Source organism: Cavia porcellus, unplaced genomic scaffold (assembly GCF_034190915.1).
Source record: "Cavia porcellus strain 051 isolate PalLab524CR breed Dunkin Hartley unplaced genomic scaffold, mCavPor4.1 scaffold_6, whole genome shotgun sequence".
Classification (NCBI taxonomy): domain Eukaryota; kingdom Metazoa; phylum Chordata; class Mammalia; order Rodentia; family Caviidae; genus Cavia; species Cavia porcellus.
The window spans coordinates 66,733,222-66,759,901 of record NW_026947489.1 but is presented as its reverse complement, the minus strand read 5'-3'; the positions used below and the strand labels follow the sequence as shown (position 1 = coordinate 66,759,901).

At 38.1% G+C, this 26,680-nt stretch overlaps 1 protein-coding gene across 14 annotated transcripts in view; it reads left to right on the top strand.

Annotated features, from left to right (window-relative positions):
* The window catches only part of Synrg (synergin gamma), an 88,763-nt gene that overhangs the window by 46,628 nt on the left and 15,455 nt on the right, over positions 1–26,680 (top strand). For 13 of the 14 annotated variants that reach the window (XM_063249619.1, XM_063249612.1, XM_063249618.1 and 10 more), the window contains 6 exons: positions 1,359–2,306; positions 12,135–12,728; positions 13,741–13,904; positions 14,875–14,928; positions 15,390–15,486; positions 17,347–17,495. In XM_063249619.1, coding sequence (XP_063105689.1) covers positions 1,359–2,306; positions 12,135–12,728; positions 13,741–13,904; positions 14,875–14,928; positions 15,390–15,486; positions 17,347–17,495 — 2,006 coding nt within the window. The remainder of the gene's footprint in view (positions 1–1,358; positions 2,307–12,134; positions 12,729–13,740; positions 13,905–14,874; positions 14,929–15,389; positions 15,487–17,346; positions 17,496–26,680) is intronic. The other variant, XM_063249608.1, reaches the window with a different exon arrangement.

Here is a 26,680-nt window from a genome sequence, read left to right as displayed (position 1 = left end):
ACTCACAACCTTATGCTTGCCAGGCAGGTGCTTATGCCACTCAGCTAAATCCCCAGTCTCTAAGCCTATTATTATTTAAATGCCAATTTTAACCATTGGATTCCAATTTTAAATATATTTTTATTGATATGGTTCTGTGTTTCAGTTTCTAGGGGAAATCCTATTTGAAGAAATTAAGATTTATATTAATTTACAATCACTGCTCTAGAAAGAGCAGTAATTTTTAAATAACAGGGAACATTTGTAGGTATTTGGCTTCTCTGTTGCTTTCATTACCTGTTATTGCCTAACAAATTTTATGGTAGACCTTCTGACTGCACTAGAAAACTAAGATGATCTGCATCCTAATATTATACCTGAGAGTGAAAACATTAGTATAACAATGAAGACAAAAAACACTATTAAGAATCATGGCCCACATTTTTAAGAATACATGCTCATCAGTACACTTAGATGGCTAGTTTCAAGCAAGGTCTACATAGTCACAGTTGATTTTCTTTCCTATGACCTCCACTTTTTTTCTATGACATTTATTAGAGTCTATGAGAAATACTTTAAAGTGTGTCTTTGGAACCAGACATGGTGGCTCATGCCTGTAATCCCAGCACTTGGGAGGCTGAGGCAGGAGGATCTTTGTGAGTTCGAGACCAACCTGGGCTACAAAGTGAGCTCAAGGCCAGCCTAAACTGCATAGTGAGACCCTTTCTCAAAAAGACAAAAAAAAAATTAATTAATTAATTAATTAAAAAGTGTGTCTTTGTCAGAACACTTTGCAAATAAGTGGCTACCTTTTCAAAAATTTTCCTCAAAGCGCTCTTCAGATTAATCTTTGGTATACTTGGGCAGGATCATACATTTTATCTGATGATTTTTTTTTTTTTGATGTAGGGGAGAGGGGAGGTCGCTAGATATTATTTGAACCCAAGCCTTTGCCTATGCTGCACAGAAGCTCTGTCATTGAGTTACAGCCCCAGTTGCTAGTGATTCTTAAAATATTATTTCTTAGAAGTGTTATACATCCTGAATAGTAGGTGTGTGAATTTTCTTCATGCTTCATTGTACCTCAGGTTATTTAAAATCATGTAACATGTTTTATCTTTAAAGAACCTCTATTTTAGCACATTGTATCTCTCTCAGGAGCCTCCAGCATGTATTTCTCTTCTATTATGTACTTGACTGGTCAGAGCAGAGGAAGAAAGTCTTGAGAACAGTATCTGTTTTCCCCACCTTATCACTGTTGTGTGATTAAAGTCAAGCCAGTGAAGGGAAACCTATAAAAGTATACCTGTAACTTAATGTACTGTGAATTCTGTGGTTTTCAGTTTAGCATTTATTGTGTTGCTTTTTTGTTTTTTCAGGAGAGAGCTTTGCAGAATTCAGATCTGCAGGAGCTGATGATGGTTTCACCGATTTTAAAACAGCCGATAGTGTATCACCACTAGAGCCACCGACAAAGGACAAAACTTTTCCAGCATCCTTCCCTACAGGAACTACACAACAGAAACAACCACTACAAATAAAAAATCCTCTGAACTTAGCAGACCTGGATATGTTTTCCTCAGTTAACTGTAGCAGTGAGAAACCATTGTCTTTTTCAGCTGCATTCAGCACTTCAAAATCAGTTTCTGCACAGGCTCAGCCAGCAGGTTCTACTGCAACTACATCAGCACCAACATCAAATAAAAATTCTAGTTTGGCTGATGATTTTGGCGAATTCAACCTTTTTGGGGAATATACTAGCCCAGCACCTATTGGGGAACAAGATGACTTTGCAGATTTTATGGCTTTCAATAATAGTTCTATTTCATCTGAACAAAAGGCAGACGACAAATATGATGTCCTTAAAGAGGAAACTAGTCCTGTTCCTCTAACCAGCAACTTGGGCAGCACAGTGAAGAGTACACAGAACCCAGTTGCTGCATCTACCAAATACGATGTCTTCAAACAGCTTTCTCTAGAAGGAGCTGGCCTAGGTGTTGAAGAATTGAAAGATAACACTCCTTCTGGAAAAAGTGATGATGATTTTGCTGACTTCCACTCAAGTAAGTTTTCTTCCATGAACTCAGACAAATCTCTGACAGAGAAAGCAGTAGCTTTCAGACATACCAAAGAAGACTCTGCTTCAGTGAAGTCCTTGGATCTGCCTTCAATTGGTGGCAGCAGTGTTGGCAAGGAGGACTCTGAAGATGCACTCTCTGTTCAGTTTGACATGAAATTGGCTGATGTGGGAGGAGATCTTAAGCATGTCATGTCTGATAGCTCTTTGGATTTACCAACAGTTAGTGGCCAGCATCCTCCTGCTGCAGGTGAGGAATTGGTGAGATTGCTCTGGTGATGGTGATGTAGATTTCAAAGATGATGTAGATGTTAAGTTACAGAAGAGTGAGATGCTGGCCCTTTACTTTTTCTAATTTCTAATGCTCGACCTTCTTGCCAGTCTCTTTGAAGCAGTGTTAAATTTGATTCTGTGGATACTTGGGTATATTGATACTGTGACTACTCTGAAACTTAGATTGGATAGCTAAGATATGTTTATTTTTGAAATCCAGTACCAACTTGGTTTTCAGAGGCTCATAGAAATCCACTGCTAAATGAACCTCACATTGCCAGAAATTTTATAAAGACTTTTTGCATTTTCCACAGTGTCTCTTCATTTCTGTGAGCAAAGTCAATGTTTCCCTCTCCTTTTTTTTTTTCTCTTGGATATTTTTGGCAGCTTCCAATACAATATTCTGTTACAAAAACTGTTACTGGATTGAAAAAGTAAAAATTCTAACCAATTCTACTGCAGTTCGATACATCCCTTCAAAAGAGGAAGAGGGAAAAAGCTTACAGTATTTGTGGATATTCTGTGTGTCAGGGTCTGACAAGGAGGCAGGCCTATGGTGTTAGTGGAATACAGGTAATGTTTTCAGTGTGAATGTGATTACCGGAAGTATTGAGTTGTAACAAATCTGTAGATGCTAGTATAGGATAATACTAACTTTCTGATAAAGAGTTTGAAAACATCTTATTAGGGAGCCCTCTTAAAATTCCATGTGAATTTACATGTAGCAGTTTATTCTGTAGTCCAACTTCCTATCTTAAAATAGATTCCCAAGTGTCCTAATTTTTTGTTTTGTTTTTTAATATGTACATAGAAAGATAAACCTATTTTGTGGCCTTTAATAATGAGAACTATCTCAGTATTACTGTATTATTCTAGGAAGTATATTATGAATTCTAGGGGTTTATTTTGTTTTGTTTTGCTTTGTTTTTAACCTGAAAGAGACATGTAAGACACTTCAAAGTTTACAGGTTCAGGCAGAAATTGAAAAGTACTGTAGCTTTCTTATACATCAAATCAGTGAGTCAGAAAACAAAATTGCATCTATCCTTAGGTTATTGAAATGTTGGAGGTTTTTGTAAGCTGGGTCCGGAATCAGGAGCAAGTTAGCGGAGATACTATGTTTCATGTTGCCACTTGCTAAGGGGTTTTCTAAGCACACTGGGCTGTCTGTAAAGCTCCTTGTGCCCTTGACTATTTCCTTTTGAAGTTTTTTAATACTTTGCTTCAGAAAATTTCCTATTTTTTGCTGCTGTTTGTTTGTTAAAGTGATTTCTGTTTTTCTTTGTTGTATGAACTGCTTGAGCCTCAAAAGTTGATTGCAAAGTACTCTGTTTTCTGAACAACACTCTGATTTTCATTTTTAAAAATCTCATAACATGTATACTAGCCGTTGGACTCTAAAGTTATTAATTAGAAAGCTATTTTTCTGAAAACGAATCTATATTCTTTCACAGTGCCAAGCTAGATTCTTTATGAAATGAGTGTAATCTGGATTTGGGGTGTCTTTTTCTCCCTCATTTTATTTGAGGAGAGGGCTTGGTTTTTTAACCAAGCTTGTTTTAAAGGACCTGTTAAAATAATCTGTGCTCATGTTCTCCATGTATGTTTGAAACATTCCCAGATTGGAACTTGTTGTATTCAAGTCTCCTCTCTTCAGTGTGGGGATGTTCTTCAAAACAGATTGTTCTCTCCCGTTGATCTGTAAACCTCCTGTCATAAAGGAGCAGTATCCCTTTAGAGCGGTTGTTTAAAGGGCTTGTCTGACTAAGGAGCTGCACCTGTACTGTTGTGGAGCAGAACTGCTACATACACGTATTTAAGAGGGTGAATGGCAGGGAGTTCCTCAATACAGTGTGGGTTTAATGTATGCTCCTGTTGAGCACGGTGTCTCTTGCTTTCTCAGTGTGAGAGTTAAACTTACATCTTGTTACAGAAATAAGAAGTGGGCTGATGAAGTGAATGAAACCCAGTAGATTTCCATCTATAGGTCTTAATCCTGTTTAGAAACCCTAACTTAACTCTGAAGGGGATACTGTCTCTTTTAATTCTTACTGTAATTCTTTGTATGAACAATAGATAATACTAATAGCATTGCCTGATTACTCTGCATAGTATTACATTTAACCCTTTGAGTCCTTGCTGCATATAATTTCGACTAGGCTGCTCTTTCCCCCACTACTAAATTTAATCTTTATGGCACTGAAGCATCTTGATGTTCAGTCATTAAGAGCACTGGTGTTGTTGGCAGCAAGAGCTTACCCTTATTGGTGACATTCTCAAAGGGTTAGCAAAACTTCTGTAGCTACCTACCTGTAAAGTAGCTCTTTGTTAACATTGAAAACTTTGTATTTTAATCAGCACCTTAATTTGGGGGGGGGGCTGCTTTTCTGATGTCTTTTTTTTTCAATTTAGGTATTTTCTGTGTGAATGTGCCTTTTCAAACTTGCTTTCATATATTCCTCTGCCAATACTGATCTGCATGCTTATTCTGATGACTTATTTTCCAGCTCTTCTGTACCACTCTCTTTTGTGATCTGTAAGTCCTGTGTTAATAAATAATTCTTTGGCATATTTTGAAATTGTGAGGATGTGTGTAATTTGTATTTTTCCAGGGTTAGACTAAAGAAATATCTGTCTGATATAAAGCAACTGTAAAGCAGTTAGTATCCCTTGAGACTAGATGGTTTTTTCCCTTTTGTTTTATTTCCTCAAACACCTGTTTCCTAAGAAAGCGTTACTACATTTCAGCCTTTTCTCTTTTAATTCCATTGGTATAAGTTTTTAATGTGGCATTAGGCTGAAATATAACATTAGTGGGAGGATAGCTCAGTGATAGAGGGATTGCTTTATGTTTAAGGCCTTGGGTTTGAGCCCCGTTACTATAAAAACAAAAAGACAGAGAACTTAAAACCTAAAAAAAAGTTTAAACAAATACTACTTTATATGAGGGACAGAGAAATGTTCTTCACTGCAAGAAACTAGATTATATTTTATTACAGAGAGCTTGTCTCTACTTGGTGTTACACTGTGAAGAGAAGATGATAAGGAAGATACGAGTTGAGTACTGGGAAAAGAGGGACGCAAAGATAACTAGATATTATAGGCTTCTCTTAAATCATAATATGGTCTCGTAAATCGTACTTATGGTATTGGGCACAGTACCATATGTGTTACTTCTGAGCACAGTAAATGTAAGCTGAATTTAAGTTGATAATCTATGTAATGGAAAGTGCTTGTTTAATATTAAGCAGGAAGTTGTCAGGATTACACTTTGAATTTGAAATTGGGTATACCATCCAATATTTGTAGAGCATTTTCATTCTTTCTAACTTTAGACTGTCTGAGGCAACCCTCAGTCTTGTTTTTTGTTTTTTGTTTTGTTTTGTACCAGGAATCAAACTCAACAACCTTATACTTTTTTTTTTTTTTTAATCGGTACCGGGGATTGAACTCATGACTACCTGCTTGCAAGGCAGGTGCTTATGCCACTGAGCTAAATCCCCAGCCCCAACAACAACAACCTTATAATTACCAGGCAAGCACTTGAGCCACTGAGCTTAAATCCCTGGCTCCTCAGTGTTTTTTTCACTCGTGATACAAAAAGTCTGAGATGTGTCAGACAAAGGTTTAAATTATTCTTTTTTTTTTTTTTTTTTTTTTTTTTTTTTTTTTTTTTGAACTAAGGATTGAACTCATGACCTTGCACTTACCAAGCAAACACTTGAAGTGGTAAGCTAAATTCCCAGCCCCCTATTTTCATTTTTAAGAAAACAATTTGTGGACGGGCCACTGAACATTAACAATAGATCACACTTAGATACCACTGTATTTTCTCCATTTTAGAATATTGTACATAGGGGCTGAGGATTTAGCTCAGCAGCATAAGTGCCTGCCTTGCAATCAGGCAGTTGTGAGTTCGATCCCTGGTACCGGTAAAAACGAAAAAGACAAAAAAAAAAAAAGAATATTGTACATAGAAACCTTGAAAATGACACTGTTTTTTTTCAGGTCAGAAATGCAAACCAGATAAAACCTTTGTGGAAAAGAATTATTTCAGTGGTTTAAAATTTTTATTTCAAAGATCTTCATTCTTAGGGTTTTTTTTTTTTTAAGAATTTGAGGAAAAAAGGAAATTAGACCATTGAAAATGAAGATTTTTTAAATAACATTCCTTAAAGATCACTTTCATATCTGAAGTATACCAGTTGAAAAAGAAAGTTACTTGTTGGGGTTTAAATTAACTCTTTAAAAAAGCTGTGCTTGCCATTCAAATTACAGTGATTTTCAAGGCATACTGTGTTAGAAATTTGGAAGTTGAGTAACATTGGTTTAGAAAACCTTGTATGATGCATTACATTTTAATTATGAGTGCTGGTAGCAAATTTGGAAGAAAAATGCCTTGTAGCCTCCATTTAGTGATAATACCAGCTCCCCTGCATTTAGAAGTTCCCTGTCCAGGGCTGGGGATTTAGCTCAGCGTCATAAGTGCCTGCCTTGCAAGTGTGTGGTCGTGAGTTCGATCTCCGGTACCGATAAAAAAAAAAAAAAAGAAAAAGACAAAAAAAAAAAGTTCCCTGTCCATCTAAGACTGCATTATTTTAATTCCTTTCTGAGCAGAAGTGGCTATCAGTGTATTGTGTACATTCATAAATTAAGCAATTAGTTTTTGCTAAATGTCGGATTACTTTTAGAGGTAGTTTTCGTAGTCCGAATACAATAGTGTAGTTTTTTGTAATAAAGAGTTGAGTTGGGCCGGCAATTTAGCTCAGCGGCTAAGTGCTTGCCTGCTAAGTGTGAGGTCATGAATTTGATCCCTGGTACCAAAAAAAAAAAAAAAAAAAAAAAGTTGAAGATTTCTATACTAATAGTTTCAAACAAACAAAAAGAGAAGTGTTTTCCCAAATGTCAAGTAAAATACGGGATGCGTGGTTAACGGTTGACTACTGTATCAGTGCCTGAGAGGGAAATTATACGAACATATTTATGTGCTACAGTCACTCTACTGTTCACGTTACAACCTCTGCTGGGTTTTAGAAGTAGCAGCACAGAAGAAATACTGGTAATCAAAGCTGTGCTAAATCCTAAATTAATTCAAAAAATCTAATTATTTTATGATTTTTTTTTTTTGAGATGAGGACGCATTGTATATTATCCAGGCTGATTTCAAGCCCCATCTCAGCCTCAGTAACTAGGTCCACAGGCATGCAACCCAGCTGCTTTTTAAATTTGTTTATTTTATTTGCCATATGAGGAGTGAACCCAGGGCCTTGTGTACAATTGGCAAGCACTTGTACCATTAAGTGATATTATTTTACTTTTTAGAAAACTGCTTCCACCTTTTTGTTGTGTTTGAGTATTTTTGATAAATTATTTCAGAAAATATTGGCTCAGAAACCTTGAGAACATAAAAATGTTATATGCTGTACTACAGGAGGATATTATCAATTCTGCCTTCTCCCTTGCTTGGCCAAAAGGCCTCAGTTGAAATTGCTATCTTCTGTGCTCACTTGATATCATTTTAATGATGTTTTCATTGTTGGTTTCAGACCCGCTGTGTGTCCTAACATTCCTTGACCATTTAGTCTCCTCTGACTTAAAATATCCATAGGATTACCACCTTTCTTTGTTGAACCTACACAGAAACCTGAAGATAATATGGGTATAATTTAAACCATAGCATTATGGAAGTCAGGACAAAAAAAAGAGTGAAAGATTTTTGTACAGATCGGAAAATACTGAAAAGCAATTATACAACAGCATTCTATAACCTGTCACACTATACTGTGGTCACTTTTGTTCCTTATTTTCTTCAATACTTAGGGGGTTTGGGACTTACAGAACACAGGCAAATCAGATTTTATAGTTAATACAGAATTTACTCTAAAGTAGAATAGGCCCACAAGTGGAGGGAAATGGCAGCATACAGAATATACAGATACGTAATGGTTTGCTTTTCAGTAAGGAAGTATGGATTAAATCTGTTAGAAACAAAAAGATACTTCTTCCTTAGTTCAGTGAGCATTGTTATTGCTACTTGAAATTGGTGAAATTTACACACGTACTTCCTTTCTTCTTTTCCTAAATACCTTCCTCAAAACCCAGAATTTTTTTTTTTTTTTTTTTTGGTGCTGGGGATTGAACTCATGACCATGTGCTTGCAAGGCAGGCACTTATGCCGCTGAGCTAAATCTCTGGCTCAAGACCTGATAATTCTTAATCCCCAAGCATATACAACTTTAGAAAATGTTCACAGGAGTAGGGATGGCCTTTTGTGTCCTGTAGCAGCAGCTCACATTCTTAGAAATACGTTGTTTTCAATGTACAACATCAATCAAAAGGGATTTGAATAGAAGTTTCAGAAGAAACTGATAGGGCTACATATCAACATATAATAGAAATTCATTCTTGATTTGTGATCTATGATGGAAAGCAGATTGTATAGCTTATTTCTTTGTTTTTTGTAATAGGACATTCCTGGTTGCAAACAAATACATGTGTCAGAGCACAGAGTTCTCTATTTTATCTGTGTGCAATTGCAGTTGAACTTAGCAGAGCCCAGTTCTCCAGAGGAGTAGGGAAGACAGTACTGATTCTCTGTTCATTTTATTGCATTCATTTTCCATTTTCTTTTTCTTTTTCTCTTGCAATTTTCACAATTCAACTATCAAACTGCAAAAAACTGTTTATTGTAACTTCAATGATTACAAATGAAGTATGGGTTATTCCACATCATTTTTCCAGACAGGTCTTCTGTCACTTATGTTGTAGGTATTACATAATCTTTAATATTTTTAAAAGCACAGTATAATAATACATACAACTGTACTTCTTAGAAAATGTGGAACTGTTAACACAGGAAATGAGGAATTTTCTTGCTTTAACCTACTTTCAATGAATTGACAACCACATAATTTCGTAGAAAATAGTTTACAAACATTTATTATGCCAAGAAATAGTACATTTATATTGTTTATAAACAGGTGTAGAATAGTTGTTATGTAAGTGTTCTGCCTTATATTCCTTAGGGAATGTCAGTTTTAGTACTTATGTATTCAAAAGCACTTCAGTGAATTACTTGTTTCACCCTGTAGTAGCCAGCCAATTGAAAAAGTAAATTTAAAATCAACATCAAGGCTTAATTTTAGTGAATCTTGTGTATATACTTTCTGTTTTTTTGAGACAATCTCACTATGTGGCCCAGGCTGGCCTCAAACTCTGCAGTCCTGCTTCAGCCTCCCAAGTGCTGGAATTTCAGGCCTTTGCCACCTCGCCCATTTTATATTTACTTACTTTTTTAAGCTTAAGATATTTTATTGTAAGGCTTTATTATTTATTTATTTATTTATTTTTTAGTCTTTCATTTGGTCATTTTTTTTTTTTTTAATCAGTACCGGGGATCAAACTCAGGACCATGTACTTGCAAGGCAGGGGCTTATGCCACTGAGCTAAATCCCCAGCCTCATTTGGTCATTTCTGTGGGTTCTGTTAGGCAAAATGTTATAAGCATATCATTTTTAATAAAAATAGGATTTATGGAAGATCCATGTAGTTAGAAAAATGCTTAAAAGCTCTTCAGCAATGGTAATCTCTTAGTGCTTTTACTGCCTTTTTACGTCATTTCAAATTTTTAAAATCATTTCAAATTTTTAAAAATTTCTTTCCTGCATATTGCACAAAAGTATCTTTTTATTACCATAGCAATATTGATTGTAGTGTTTGATCTGGAGTTGTCATTTTATTAAATTTATCTTTGGTCTCTAGGAAAATTGCTACCCTCTAATTGATGAGATTCTGGAAGCAATTCTTTTGTTTCCCAAAAGAGCTTTCTCATTTGCTGTAATAAGAAGAATATGTGTCTAGTGAAACACTTTCATGCATGTATTCCTTGACGCCTAGTCTTGTGATTAACTGTGTCTCCTGAGTGTCACCTCACTTGATTCTGGACACTTTCTGACTCCTTTAAATGGTGTGACAGGGGCTACCATAGAGACTAGGAAAGCATTTTGCCTAAAGTCTAATTTCATTCATCCTAAAATATAACTTTTCACTTGCATTTTTCCCTTCTATTGAATAAACCATATTTAAAGGGTATCATTTGCAAAATAGATTTTAAAATGTACATCTTTCAGTAAGAGATACTTTTCACTGGTTGGCTTTTTCTAGCATTATTATTAACTTAGTGACATTAACAGAACATAGAGAAAGAGATTAGGAGTATACTGTTAGAAGAGCTATGGAAATGTTAGGAGCTTCCTACCTTTCATAAGCTATGCAGAATTACTATGGTATTAGGGTCTTTTTTTTTTTGGTACCAGGGATTGAACTCATGACCTCGTGCTTGCCAGGCAGGCACTTATGCCACTGAGCTAAATCCCTGGCCTCAGAATTACTATGAAAGCAAGAAAAAAAAAAAAGATTCAGGATTGGTTTACCTATCGATGGAATTATAAAAATCTAGGTCACCAAATTTTGGAACTCTTCCCTTGTAAATCACATATGTGATTGTCAGAGGCATTCAGCCTTCTTTCCCCATACAGAGAGACTAAAATGAATGAATGCTTATCAGCCCAACCGAGTGAACCATGCTGCTATGAAAGGTGTGTCCACACCGCCTATGTTCAGCCTCAGCTGGTTTTACTTTTTGAAAGTGAGCAAGAAACTTTTTCCCTACTAACAACATTAAAGTGATGGATTGGCTTTTTTATTTTTTCTTAAGATAATTCCATCTTAGGCCTTGAAGCAGCATCTAAATGTCAGATTGTGGCCTAGTGGCAACTGTACTGAACAACCACTACTGTATTACGTATTGCTCACTAAACTGTGAGCTGGCCTTCCATGCACGTTGCCACAGTTGATTACGCTAACACGGCCCTTCTAAGTTTTCCTCGGTTTACAGATAAGCAAGCCATTCAGAAACATGAAGTAATTTGTCTTAGTGTTCATCACTAAGTAGGTAGCAGAGTTGAATTCAGATCTCTCTAAATATAAAACATGCTTTCTGTTTTATGGTATCTTAAACATTTTTAAACATAAATTATTTAAACATAAATTAAGAATGTTTTGTATAATGAAGCATCTGTTTTCGATAAACTTTATTTTGTAAAATAAAAAAAGTGAGACTAGAATTCCTCCCTTTTTTAAATTGGGAAAGGTGCATAGTTGAAGCAGAAATAAGTGCCTAATAAGTTCCAGACCTTTGCTTCTATTTTTTTAAGAGCTAAAATAGATTAGATTAATTTTTCTTTCCTCATACTCCATCACAGCAATATGATGTCCAAATTGACCAAAATAACAACTAGGTAAGTGATTGCTTGATTAAAATCTCATATTTGGCCCTTCCTGAGACAAACTTCCTAATGACTTATTAACAGTTAAATGACATCATTTGTACTTTAGTTTGAATAGCTGTCAATTTTTAATTAGTTTCTCATATATATTCATGCAGTTGTATATTAAAGGAACATTTTCCAACTAAGTCCAGAGAAAAGGAGACATATTTTAGGAAGGGAATATGTTAGTACATTTATAAAGGAGCAGTTTATGAAATGACCTTAATCTGAAGAGTACATACCTTGGTAGATGAGCCTATCTTTTTTGGTAATTTTTATACACAAAAAACGTAATTCTTTTTAACTCAGGGTTAACTTGGGTTTTTTAAGATCAGATATCACAATCTAATTTCTTTAATTTTGGTACAAGCTCTGAGTTTAGTTACTCCATTGTACATAAAACTAATCAAATGTGCTAGGCATTTTGCCTAAATTACAAGTTTGCATCTAATTTTGGGGTCTTATTTCCCTTTCAGATATAGAGGACTTAAAATATGCTGCTTTTGGAAACTACAGTAGCAGTTTTGCCATGAGCACACTTACGAGCTATGACTGGTCAGACAGGGATGATGCATCTCAGGGCAGAAAACTTTCTCCATTTGTCCTCTCAGCAGGAAGGGGATCCTCCTCAGCTGCCGCAGTTCTTCAAAAGAAAGAGACATCATTTGGCAGTTCTGAAAACATCACCCAGCCGTCTCTATCCAAAGTAACCACCTTTGCAAGTGAAGACAGTCTTTCAGAGTCTACCTTCCCAGCTTTTGCCAGTTTTACAGAGATGATTCCTCAGACAAATGAGCAAAAGGAATATGAAAGTGGAGACTGTAAAGATTTCACAAGACAGGACCTGTCCATAGCGGAACAGAACCAAGAGAACGCGTGTCCAAGCCCAGCTTCCAGTGGCGCCTCTCTTGAAACACCCAAAGAATGTTCAGATGACTTTGGAGAGTTTCAAAGTGAAAAGCCCAAAATCAGCAAATTTGACTTTTTAGTAGCCAATTCACAAAGCAAAATGAAGTCCAGTGAAGAAATGATCAAAAGTGAGCTAGCAACTTTTGACCTTTCTGTTCAAGGTGAGTAGTGTCAAGGTAGATTTTACTAACGTGAATCTTACAGATTCTTCCTTAAGAAGAAAATATTGGCTCCTAGTTTAGCAGGGAATAAATATTCCATCTTTTGAAATCAATATCAATGACAGATAATTGAAATAAAGATTCCTCTGAAACTGAATTGAAGTCAAATCAGTATATGTTAGACAACTACTTTTGGACTAACTGTATGTATGTGTGTGTGTGTGTGTGTGTGTATATATATATATTCATTGACTTGATTGCTTAGAAGTACGCTGTTTAAAAAACAGACTAAGCCAAATGTCTTGATGCACTCTTGTAATCACAGCTTCCTGGGAGGCTGAGCCAAGAGGATCAGAAGTCCAAGCCCAGCCTGTGCAGTTTAAAGATTTAATAGACCCTGTCTCAAAACAAAAAAGTGCTGGGGTTGTAACTCAGTGCCAAGTCTTGGGTCTAATACCCGGTACTTTAAAAAAAAAAAAGCTAAGAAAACCAGGCAGTATCTTCTATTTTTTTTTTAGTAAAAAGGAGCCAGCATGATATAGCCACAGTTATATCACAGTGTCTTAATCCAGAGGCTGCAAAGTTATGACCATGGATCTGCATCCAGCTTGCAGATGTTTTGATGTGTAAAATGTGAAGTCGCTGCTAATATTTTAAAATTATGAGATTTCAAAATCTGGGTTTCTAGCTTTTCTTGAAAAATCATAATAGATGGTGACACTAGGCTTCTTTCCCATATCTTGACAGTCAATTGCTGCTTAGCATTGATACTCCCCATAGATAGGCAGACTCTCCCAGTTTGCCCCAGTCCCCACCACTTCTGTCTCCAGCTGACTCAAGTATCATTTACTTCACTTGACTGACTGTCTCAGAAGAGTTTACCTCTTCTGCTTTAATCTCATCCTGATAGAAGAGACCATGGACTTCACTTGTACTGAGAGAGTATAAAGAACCTCTGCTTGAGCTTAGCTGAGTAATCAAAACCTTTCAATGTATCATCCACTCCTTCCAGGATCACACAAGAGGAGCTTGAGCCTTGGTGATAAAGAAATTAGCCGGTCTTCTCCTTCTCCAGCTCTGGAGCAGCCTTTCAGAGACCGTTCCAACACTCTGAATGAGAAGCCAGCTCTGCCTGTCATCCGTGACAAGTACAAAGATCTGACTGGAGAGGTGGAGGTGAGTAGGGTCTTTTTTTCTACAGAATAGCAGGTAAAAAACCAGACGAGTCTTGAAGACTCAGCTCTCATATGGGGAGGTGATGGGGAGGGGGGCATAGGCAGCAGATGTAAAAGATAATCGAAATGGGAGACTGGTAACATTAGCTGTAGGTGAAAGCACTTCTCAGGTGTGTCTTCCACTGAAATAGTCAGAGACCCTAAAACTGAAAGTATTCATGGGATTTCTAGGAGAATATTTGGAGTGTTTTTTTTGAGTGCCAATTTTATCGCCCTACTGTTACCTAAATACTGTGTGCTAATTGATTATACCACTGGAGCTCCTTACTGTTTTACTCAATGTGAGCACATCAAGTGTAGGTGAGGAGGAAAATGTTCTGGAGCTTGTGTTTGCTAAGTTTAGTCCCATGTTATCTTCCTCCTGTAGCAACACACTTAGCTCTCCTTTCCCTGGTCCTTGTGACATGTGCATGTATGCACGTGCACGCATAGTTAGCATTATGGTGGTGGCATGGAAAATCAATGTATTGGCATCAGCTCTTGTACTGGATAGTTCCATGGTAAGTAACTTTGAAGAAGGGCTGACACCGTTACTAACTGAAACACACAGACAGTCATTACAAGCTGAGCATGGTGTTGCATGCCTATAACCCCAGCACTCCAGGGGCTGAGGCAGGAGAATGCTGCAAGTTCAAGGCCAGAGTGAACAGCAAGACCCTGTTTCCAAAAAAAAAAAGGCCTTTACAGAGAGGAAACTGCCATAAATCATTTTCCTCATTCACAGGTCATGTGCTCAGAAGTCACATGTACTAGTAATTTAAAATAATTATCAGTGGGTTAAAAAAAAAGTGCATTTATAAGACTGATTTTAGTAAAAAGGAGTCTTCCAAGCTCTTTTGCGCTGACAGAAGTCATAAGTAGAGGATCCTCGGCTTACCTGTTTAACCCAGTTCTTTTGCTAAAATCCACAGGAAAATGAGAGATACGCGTATGAATGGCAGAGATGCCTGGGGAGTGCCCTGGATGTGAGTATGTCACATTTGTGTCCACACATATGTAAGTGTTCTCTGCCATTTTGTCTTCCCTTTTGGAATGGACAGAGGCAAACTTCAGGGGAATCTTATTTTGCAGCCTGTGTAACAGGAAAATCATATGTCCTAAGTAAGTTTTTTTTCATGTTTATTATAACAGATGAGTTGTTCCCCCTCATCTGTCACTGTTTAAGGAATAAAAGAGATATTACTTTGCCTTACATGAAAATATTTAAAGTAAAAACTATTGCCATTTTCTCTTTCAAAGAAATAGAGGGTTGTTTCTTCAAGATTAAAATTAGATTCTCAGATTTCTTTCAGCGCAGTCTTATATACACATCAGTCACTCCTGGTTTGCCACACTCCCTAGCTTTTCCATTGCATTTTCTACTAATAATAAATTGATTTGTAGTGACCTTTCTTGGTTATATATGATACGATTTCATTTCTTATAGGTCATTAAGAAAGCAAATGATACCTTAAATGGAATTAGTAGTAGTGCTGTTTGTACAGAAGTTATTCAGTCAGCTCAAGGCATGGAATATTTATTAGGTATGTACTTTATTTAATACTAGTTTTCACTTACATTATAAGATCACACGCTGCATACAGCTTCACTGAAAAGCATCTGCATTTGTAGAGAAGGACATTTAAGTTACAAGTAGTAACAGCTGTTTGACTTAAGGTCCCTACAGCTGTGTTTTCATGTCTTTGTTATGTGTAATAACAACAATGTAAATGATAATCTGCACCTGATTTATCAAAGAATCTGAACTAGTGAGACATTAAAATTATGTCTTTTTTTTTTTTTTTTTTTTTTGGTCTTTTTTCGTTTTCATCGGTACCAGGGATCGAACACACGACTGCCTGCTTGCAAGGCAGGCGCTTATGCCGCTGAGCTAAATCCCCAGCCCCTAAAATTATATCATTTATTTCCACTCAATTCCTTACTATCCTCTGTGAATTTTTCCTCTGTGCCACTTAATGGCATAAACAGATTCCTTTACTTCCTGGTCATCTTCAGCTGTTAAACCCCAGTCCAACTTGAAGCTTCATTTTCTGTGTTTTTTGAGACAGGGGCTTGCTATATGATTTAGGCTCACCTTGAACTGATTGTGATCCATGCTAGCCTCTACCTCAGGGTGCTTGTCCTGCCCGGACCTTCCAAGTGCTGGGATTACAGGCGTGCACCACCATGCCCTGCTCTCTGGCCTCCTCTCTTGGTTTTTCATTGGTTGGGTCACCTTTAATACTGTACATATTTTACTGATCTTGTTCTGTCTCCCTCTCTTCACTACAACAAACCTCCAAGTGATCCATTTTCTCCACTGCTGTGTCCTGGCACCCAGTCTATTGTGTGGTACACAGAGCACTCAGAGTCTTTGCTGGCTGAGCAGCTGAAGGGGTGGAGTCTCTATCCGACTTGTCCCTCACTCTAGTTTCCCACTCATGCAAGCAGAAAATTCTACTGCATTAGCAGATGACCACCAGAAGATGTTGTGCATGTCTTTCCCTCCAACAGGGCTCCTAAAACCTACAGAAGATTCTCTTAGAAGTTCTGTCACTTCTTAGTTCCTGCCCTTCACTTGGGGAAAGAAGAGGAAAAGCCATAGTGCTCTATGCAAGGCTGATAATCCCCTGGAATTCCCCAGCATTCATTTATGAAAGCTAGGGTAATGTCTTGTGACTGTCATATACAAGGGTAGGGATGAGTCTCACAGCTGTCCTTGGATTGTAGAGTTACTTGGCACTTCTTGTTCTTGCTTAAAGAGTGTAGTCCCAACTTAAAACCACAGGAAGAGAACCATTCTACATCCTGTTAAATGTAAAAAGATATGTGAAGCTATGAATTTATAAATTCTTGAGGATTCATAAGGCTGAGAGACTTCTTTAATTATGCTGTGATAATATTAACATTTAGATTCTCTTAAACTCATTGTTCCCATTCTCATTAAGCTTAATGGGATTTCCCAGGTTCAAACAGAAACTCATAAACCTGGGAGGAAAAAAAAGCTAATAAGTTATACAATGCCTGCTGTTCTGGCACTGTTTTAAGACTTTCACAGCATTAACCCACTTATTCCTCATCTAGCTTTTGAGAAAATACTGTTACCCCACCTTTACAGATGAGGAAACTGAGGTAGAGAGGTTATATGATTTGCCCAAGAATACATGGCTAGTAAGAACTAGAGGAGGAATATGAATCCAAGTAGTATTAAAATCTGTGCTTTTACCAGTAAGCTGCACTGCAGAACTGACTGATGACAGACAGTTGGATTTGTCAAAGAATTATGGGTTCACCTCTATCCTGATACCTTCCTTAATTCCAACCAAGATAGCAACAAGACATAACATGTTTGTTTTGCTCATTGTTTTCTCCCAGCACCTAACTGTACTCTCTCACCCTGCCAGGAGTTGTTGAGGTATACAGAGTAACCAAGCGTGTGGAACTGGGGATAAAAGCCACTGCAGTGTGCAGTGAGAAACTCCAGCAGTTACTGAAGGATATCGATAAAGTTTGGAATAACCTGATCGGCTTTATGTCACTTGCCACTCTCACTGTAAGTGAAACCTGGGTGATGATACAAAGAATACGTGCTTATGATGGCAGTTACTGGGGTGATGGCGCCTACTAAATCATTATGTTGGGAGAAGATAACGTGTGCATTTGGTTGAATAGGGCCAGGTTGGCTTCTGAATAGACATATACACTATACCTCGATAAGAGGATAAGACACTCACTCTGTATCCTCCTTAATTCATATAGACATGTACAAATCTTTTAAAAAAAAACATTATTTCTGTTTCCTCTCTTTATACTTGTAGTGATTTGCATCCCTATATCTGTTCTTTAAAAAAAACCTGTGTGGAGCCAGGTATGGTGAGGCACATCTGTGATCCCAGCATTTGGGAGACCAAAGCAAAAGGATCACATGTCTAGGTCTGGCCTGGGAAGTGTATGGGGCAACCCAGTCTCAAAATAGAAAAACAAAAAGGGTTTGGGGTGTATTTCAGTGTGAAGGCCGAGTTCAGTCCTTAAGGCAAGATAGTGTGGACTACATGGAAGCTGGGAGTGTATTTCAGTGTAGGGCACTTGAGCTACCGTGCACCAAGTCCTGGGTTCAGCACCCAGCAAAAACAAAAATAGCTCTATCTTGTTGCCATCCTCTAAGTAGCTCATTTGCTTTTTTTAAGATCTTAAAATACTTTCATTTTTTTCCCTGTTATAAATAGTTGTACTCAATAAACAAATAACTCAGTCTTCTTTAGAGATATAGTTTCTCAAGATGAATTGATTTAGCTCAGAGTGTGTGCTGCTTGCATGTGTGCATGACACGTGTGTATATGTAACTGCTGTTGCTTCCCTTCCGCCCAGGGCTGAGGACTGAACCTGGGGCTCCTCACTGACCTGAGTGCCCCTCCTCCCCACCACCTTTTTTTTTGGTAATTTTGAGAGTGTCTCACTCAGTATCCCAAGTAGGACTTGAACCGAACCTGTGGTTCTTGTGCCTCAGCCTCCAGAGTGCTGGGATCAAGGCATGTGTTACTGTGCCCAGCTGCCATGCATTTTTTATATGGTTTTCCAGATAACATTTAATTTCATGAGAGATTTTGCAGTGTTTCAAATGATAATTTACTGTTTCTGTTCCATCATGTGTAAGGTGCTCATCTCCCTTGACCATTTATCCAAAGGAATATGGTTACTGGCTATACATATGTCGTATTTTACTATATATATATAGGCTTTTTGAGTTTAGACAGGATTTTATCTTCCTCTCACATCTGGAATAAATGTGATACCCTGTTTTTTAAAACTATGTGGCTCATCTGAACAGGATTGCAACTCTGTGGTAGGAATCAGTTCTGCGCTGAATCAAAAGCCAGCTGAACACCCAGTTGTTCCAACAACATGGGTTAAACAGCAAATCTTTCCACCATTGTTATGTTGCTTCTGATTTATAATATTAAGTTCTTGGAGAGTTTAAATAATTTCCAGAATGCATTTTCTTCTTTTGAGCCATTTTTCAATCTATGACCTAAAATCATATAAGTTGGATAATGATTTTAATAAACACTGTTCTAGAGCCAGGCATGGTGGCACACACCTGTAATCCCAGCACTCAGGCACTCAGGACCCTGAGGCAAGAGGATCATTTGCAAGTTTGAGACCGATCTGCACTACAAAGTAAGCTCAAGCCCAGCCTGAACTGCACAAGACCTTGTCTCAAAAAGACAAAAAACAAAACAAAACACTGTTCTGGCCAGTACAGTAAGAGATAGAGTATAAACATTTGAAAAAAAATAAAATCATGTGTATTTGGCAGTTGAAATTCTTCTAGAAAGCTGGATTCAGTAGACTAAAATGTATTGGGTTTAGCAGAAAATCATAGTGTCTCTGAACTGAATGAATTAACAATAGTTAAGAAATATAACAAAAAAAATTTTTTTTGAGGGAGTGTTGCTATGTAGTGCAGGCAAGCCTTGAACTTCCTTAGGTCATCAAGAATGGCCTGAATTCGCAGTGATCCTCCTGCCTTAGCCTTCCAAATACGGGGATTACAGGCATGTGCCACCACACCCAGCTAGAAAATTAATTTTTTAAAAAGTCATTCATGTCTTTATCCCTTCTGACTTTTTTTTTTTATTTAAGGAGAAAAGAAAAGAAAGAAAAAAAAACAGTGAAGGGGTACAAGTTATACAGATTTACAGAATAAAAAAATGCGCAGTAGGAAATCACTAGTTAATGGATTACATATTGCCATCTTAGAAATAATTGTTCAAGTCACAAAATTAAAGCTTGTAGAGTGGACATTCCAACAATGATACTGCAAACAGTTCTGTTCAATGATCCAATAAAACTCTGTGATATCATTTTCTATCTTATACATTTAAATATACATGCAGTTATATAGTTTAGAGCACTTTCTTTTCCTCTCTTTTGTACAGTAACTATTACACATTTTGGGTTTCATTGCTCCCACGGTTCTTATTGCTTTTTTGGAAGAGAGTAAAACCAAATGTGACATAACAGAACAGAATCGGTCAAGTCAAAAGGGTGGACATAATAGATAATATAAAAACATAATACAAGGTGATCAACAATGGTTACCATAATGCCTCCCGCTATTTCTAATAGAATTGCCTATATCATTAGTTGTAATACAATTGAACAAAACCGTAAAGAATAAAACCGACAAAACCAAAACATTAGAGATATTGTAGGTCTTCAAAAGTAGATAAAAGTCAACAAGAATGGGCGTTATAATGAATCTCATTATCTTCTCAGCTGATGCCTAAACTTTCGAACCTGATACTATCCAGCAAAACAGAATAGAGGAACCTCAGTCAAAAACAAGATGGTGAGAGTAATACAGGGCTTCAAATCGAGATAATAGAAAGTCAAAGTGGGTTACTATATTATATCCTGCTATATTTTTCCCTTTAATTAAATGGATAAAAATAAAAAAGTAAATAATGGAGTGGAGATTGAGAAAAAAGAGGGCATAACAGCGAAACAGGGCAGATCAAAACATAACCATTTAAGCAGAATAGTGTTTCACCACCAGATAATCCTGACCCAAAAATAGTTACCATATTGACTCCCTCCCTGAAGTCCTTGAGTACAACTTCATATACTGTAGCATTAAGTATATCAAAACAATGTAAAACCATTTAAGAGAATGACAGCATTATAGAGTATTTAGAATCGACTAACAGAAAATGAACAATGGTCTCTGTATAATCTCCTTGTCTTTAAAAGGTTTTTGCTTATACTATCGTACATAACAAAATCCAATAAGATACAACCTGTTTAGACCATTGGAGACAGAAGAACAAAAGCTAGATGAGACTTCAAAACAAGATGGTACTAAATCAGCATTACCTATTAAGATGTCATTTTCTCCAAAAAAAGCTGTTCCTATCATCCAATCTTCTCTGTCTCATTTCTGTTGAGCTCTTTTTCTGTCAGTAGCTGTCAGTTTGTCTTCTTCATTTTGTTCTCTGCTCCATTCGTTGTGGCCTCCCCGCCACTATTTCTGTGTTCTTTGTATTTTTCTTTTTTTAGAATATCCTGCAATACTTTCTGTAGGGTTGAATTGGTGGTTGCAAATTCCCCCAGTTCCTCTTTATCCTGGAAGCACCTCGTTTTTCCATCAATTTCCAGGGACAGTTGTGCAGGATATCTCAATCTTGGCTGGAGATTATTATCTTTCAAAGCTTGAATTATTTCTCCCCACGCTCTTCGTGATTTGATGGTTTGTGAAGAGAAATCTGCTGTAATTCTGATGGGTATTCCCTTGTAAGTGATCTGTTTCTTGTCTCTGACAGCTTTTAATATTCTGTTCTTGTATTGAATTTCTGGAATTTTTATTATTATATGCCTGGGTGTTTCTCTGTTAGGGTTGTAGGTAGCTGGGGTCCTGTATGCCTCATACATCTGAGTATCTTTACCTTTTGCTAAATTAGGAAAATTCTCCTGGATTATTTCTGTGAGTAGCTTTTGTAGTTCACTTGTTTGTGTCCCTACTTCTTCTTTTATGTTCTTAATCCTTAAGTTATGGCTCCTCTTATCATCTTCTTGTCTTTGTATTATTGCTGTTTGTTTCTTTGTTATTTTTAAGAAGTTTTTCATTTCATTCTCCCATGTTTCAAGTCTGCCCTCCAATTCAGATAGTCTGTCCTTAGTTTCTTTCAAGCTGTTATGCCAGTCTTGGATAGACTTCTTAATTTCTTGATAGTCCCTTTGCACCTGCTTCACATACTCAATGCTTTCTCTGTTTTCTCCATCAAGCAATTCTCCCCTCTTTTACTGTTCTTCCATTCCACCATCTGCTTTTTCCTGGGTGGTGCTTAGCATTTCTCTAACTATTCTGCATACTTCTAGCTTCAGGTCATTGATAACTTCATTCCTGAATTGGTCTATGAGGCTCTCTATATGGCGCTTAATGTATATTGGTGCGGTGTCCACTATTGCCTGATTCTCAGGATTGGGGGCCGAGGAGCCTTTTTTGTTGCTTCCCTTCCCCATATTTTCTGTTCCTTATAAAATGCAAGCTTACATAGGAGGCCCGGCTTCCCTGCCTGTCAGCCACAGCCTGATCAAATTGCGCCGGCTAGTTGTTCCCGCCCATCGCTGCGCACCAGGGAGTCGCGGAGGAGGCAGCCTACGCGGGAGTCAGTCGCTCCTCCGGGCCACCGTCAGGCTCTGGGATCTGGGTTAGGCCAGCCTAGGGAGTCCGCCAGCAGCGTCACTCAGGCCAGGGGCTTTTCACCAATCCCGTCCGAGAGGGGAATGTGTGGCTGGAGTTGCCACCGCGCCCTGCTCTTACAGGACTGCCCGAGCCCAGAAAAACCTCCGCTGGAGTCAAACTGTGGTAGGGAGTCAGTTTCTCGCTCACCTCGCCACCAGTCAGTTTTCCTCCTTGTCCGTCCTGTTTCCGACTCCGTTCGCAGACTCCCGTTCCCAGAGCTCGGCGCGTCTCTCCTTGCCGAGCCGCTGTGGAGGCAGCCAGCCGCCGGGCGGCGGGAAACCCAAATCGCAGTTTCCAAAGGCGCGGGGTCGAGCCTCCACACCGAGACTTTTCTGTTCCTATTTTAGCGCCAGGACTGTATTCTAAGTTGGATTCTCTCAGCCCATTTCGTTCCTGAGTCAGCAGAGCATATCTCTACTGGTTCGTATCTCCTTAGTCCGCATCATTCCTGGCCTCTGAGCCAAGCCTTTAGAGAGCCTTCAGTAGTTGCTGTTGTCTGTCCGCCATGTTCTCCCTCTGCCTCTATCCCTTCTGACTTGATAGCTGAGGTACCAGTTTCATGTTTGACACTCTGTGAGTTTATTCTGTATATCACTACCACACCGTTCTTTCTACAATGCACATACCTGACCGTGTCGTTTAAATCTCATTTAATGCAGTGAGCTCTCCGTGCTTTTCAGGATCAAATTCAAACTTCTTAGCGCTTTTCTGTTCTTAAATCATTCTTCCTTCTGTTATTTGGGCTGCTTTTCCCTCTGGGGTCCACAATTATTTTCCCCAGAGGCAATCCAAGAGCCCTTCAGTCTGAATCAGCGTTTGTCTCTCACTTCTCAGAGCACGTATTCTTATTAGTAATTGTTTATTTGGTTTTTTGCTCCGTAACTTGTCCATTCCTCAATAAAAGCAGAACAGTGTCCTCTATTAGTGTTTTCACATGGTATTTGGTGGGACTTTTTGTAGTTGTTTTGTTTTGTTTTTGTGATATTGAACCCCCCAGGGCCTTTGCATTGAGCTGCATCTCCAGCTCTTTTTTTTTATTTTGAGACAGGATCTAAGTCACTGTATTGCCCAGGCAGAGGTCAAATTTGCAATCCTTCTGCCTCCAACTCCAAAGTGGTAGTAGTTAACTGGTTGTGCGCCAGTACACCTGACTGCCAGGTCTTTTTTATTTTTTGATTCAGGGTCTCACTGAGTTGCTAAGTTGCCAGGCTAGGATCAAACTTGCCATCCGCCTGCCTCAGCTTTGCACAGTGTTGGATGCATGTGCTGTTAGCAGCATGTGCTGCTAGGCCTGGTTCGTGTTGTCTTTGATTTGAACCCAGAGCTTTAACTTTGCTCAGTAAAAGGTGAATGACTCAAAGACTTAACATTCAGAAGAATAACCTTGATAACCTACCCAAAAAACTTCTAAGGCAGCAGAAAGTTCTATATATAAAATCACAAAAAGAAGCAAGTTAAGGACATAGCATTGTCCAGTTGTAAGACTAAAGAGCCAGAAACAATCTAAAAGTTCTAACCTTAAGGATTTTTTTTGTAAATTTTGGTGGCTCTTCATAAGATGTTATACAGCCATTTTTTAAGGGAACACAATTTGAAATGCACAAAACTCTTGCTACAGGGCTGGGAGGAAACTTACCAAAACGGTAATAGAATTGTGTTTGAATGACAAAACCCTAGATTTCTAAATATTCTTTTCATCTTATGGTTTTTCAACATAAAGAGTATTTATATTTATGATGAGACAAAACTACTTTTACTCTGATGCAAGAAATATGACTATCACCCTTAGCTCACTGGCATAAACCCTCCCTTAGGGGTTCCCTGTGATACCCTACCTACTTTTCCTTCCTGTCATACAACAGCTGATGAAGTTTTCTAAACTATTAGGGCTTTTAGTGACATTAAGCCCATATGGCAGCTTGACAGCTTTACTCTGCCAGCATCTTGTCTTGAAGTAGAAAAAGGTGGTGGCCGAACTACCAGAGATATCCTCTATATCTTGTTTCTTCATCCTGTCTTGAAGTGGACAATTTACATAGGGAAAGCTGAGGTGATACAAAAGCTTCTGAGAGGGAGTGGGTTGATACAGTGGTAGACAAAATTCCACTCTGTCCTGACAAGAACTTCTTAGAAGCAGTCAAGTCCTTTTCTGTTTATTTTACACTCTGTTTATGTCCCAGGACTGTAATTTAGAAGCCACCTCACTTTATATTTAGACTTTAATGTCCTTGTTTTAGTGACAATTCTCTTTGTGATTAACACTTTGAAAAGTAGATTTTTATACAAATCCTGAAGTCAACCACCCTTTCTGTGTTGCTGCTGGAAAAAACTGGGTGTGATTACAGAGCTCTTGGAAGAGAAGGTATCACAAAAGCCCAAGTACATTAATCTATAGATTACTCTTTTTCAGTTTGCGGGGAAGATAATTAAAAGCAAATCCTGGCCTGGGTTGCTGCCATGTTTTTACTTCTTTTTTTTTTTTTTCTTCTTCTTCTTTTTCCTTTTTATTGGTACTGGGGATCGAACTCACGACTGCCTGCTTCCAAGGCAGGCGCTTCATGTTTTTACTTCTTGAGATCACTGTTATTGCGAGGCACAGTGGAGGCCAACTTCTGGCTTATATGTCTTCCCAAACTTCAAGCTCCCTCAGCACTGCAGCTGCTCATGAGAAGATCTTGCCTTCTAAACTGTGAATGCCCCAGCAGGGCTATGTCTAGTAGAATATACCTACAGTAAAGTTAAAAATCTCAGTTATGCCATTTCATGAATTTTGTTAGTTGTACCATTGGATGAGTTTTGACAAGTGCAAAGCCCCATGCAACCCATGCTTTATGAAAACAGACCATCTAGCCGGGTGTGGTGGCTCACACCTGTAATCCCAGCACTTGGGAGGCTGAGGCAGGAGGATCGTTGTGAGTTTGAGATCAGCCTGGGCTACAAAGTGAGCTCAAGGCCACCTGAACTGTATAGTGAGACCCTGTTTCAAAAAGACAGAAAAAAAAAAAAAAAAAAACACCAGACCATCCTATCATTTCAGAAAGTTTGCTAATTTATCTTCTTAATCATAATCCCTGTTGTGAGTTTGTATGTCTGGGGTTAGTTTTTTCAGACTCTTTTAAAGAAGCCTTGGAATTTGATTTATTATTGTGAAGAAAACCTTTTGTGTTTGGTAGCCCACATGACGTGGGAAGTGGTGCTTTTGTTCTTCTATGGTGACTGTTACTCCTTTAGCATGGCCAAATGTCAGATAAATAGGGAGACCAAAGGAGGGAGAGAGGGGAAAAGAAAATGATGCAGTGTGTATCACACTGCCAAGAGCCAAGGAAAGCAGAGTACACAATCTTAAGCTTCAAATTTTCACTCTAATATTTATTTAAGATGGATATTAAGCAAAAAAGTTTCATATCCCCTTTTCCTCCGACTTGCTTTGTCGGTGAACTGAAACTCCCCCTTGTGGTAGAAGTGTTCGTTCCACTATACACATGGACCATGAAGGAATGATTTCCCCTAAGACACAGAAGTCCTGTATTATAGTGAGATGTGATGCTGTGCTTGTTAGGTCCCCAAGTGAACTGTCATCTAAACCTTTATTTTGTGAATATGGATTGAGGTTCAGTGGGATTTGAACAAAGAAATAATTCAATCCTGAAAAACAAAACCAATCAGTTTTTGTCATATCAAACCTAAGAGAATGGGACTGATTTTCACCAGACCTGTAATCAATTGGAAATCACAGACGCTCTTTCACTCCACTGTTATCTTCAATATAGTACAAATTCATTGGCAGTCTTTTTCAGTGTAAAGTAAGCAGTGAATTTCACAGTACATCCTATTGCTATGGCATGTCACAAAAATTATTCTTAATGATAGCAATTTTTGCTCATCTTGCCAGCCTGCACAGTGTTTTAGTCTTGCTAGTCTGCATAGCTGTTCACAGTTGACAGAAGGTGACTGTGGTGCACAGAATACTAGCCCCCTTGATGATGCCTGTCCCTGGAGCCTGTGCATATGTTACTTATGTGGTGATAGAAACTTTGAAAATGGGATTAGGTTAAGGGTCTTTAATTGGAGAAATTAATAGAGATTATCCAGGTGAGCCCAGTGTCATCACAAGCATCATAAGAGGAAAACAGAAGGGTAAGAGTGAGAAGCAATGTAAAAACAGATTGGAAGATGCTACCCTGTTGCTTTGAAGATGGGACCCTGAGCCTAGGGTTGCACAGACAGTCTCTAAAAGCTGGAAAAGAAAAGGAAAGAGATTATCTCCTGAATTTCCAGAAGGAATGCAGTCCAGCCAACTCCTTTTATACTTCTGACCTCCATGTTTTAAGGCTTCATGTTTATTCTTGTTACAGCAGCAGTAGGTTGGTATACACAAAACATTGTAATGAAGCTAATATCGAACGTCTAGAATTTCTTGTAAACCTGTGCCTAGATCACTTTCTGTATCTGTCAAATTACACTAGTTCTACTGTGGTAACAACACACACACA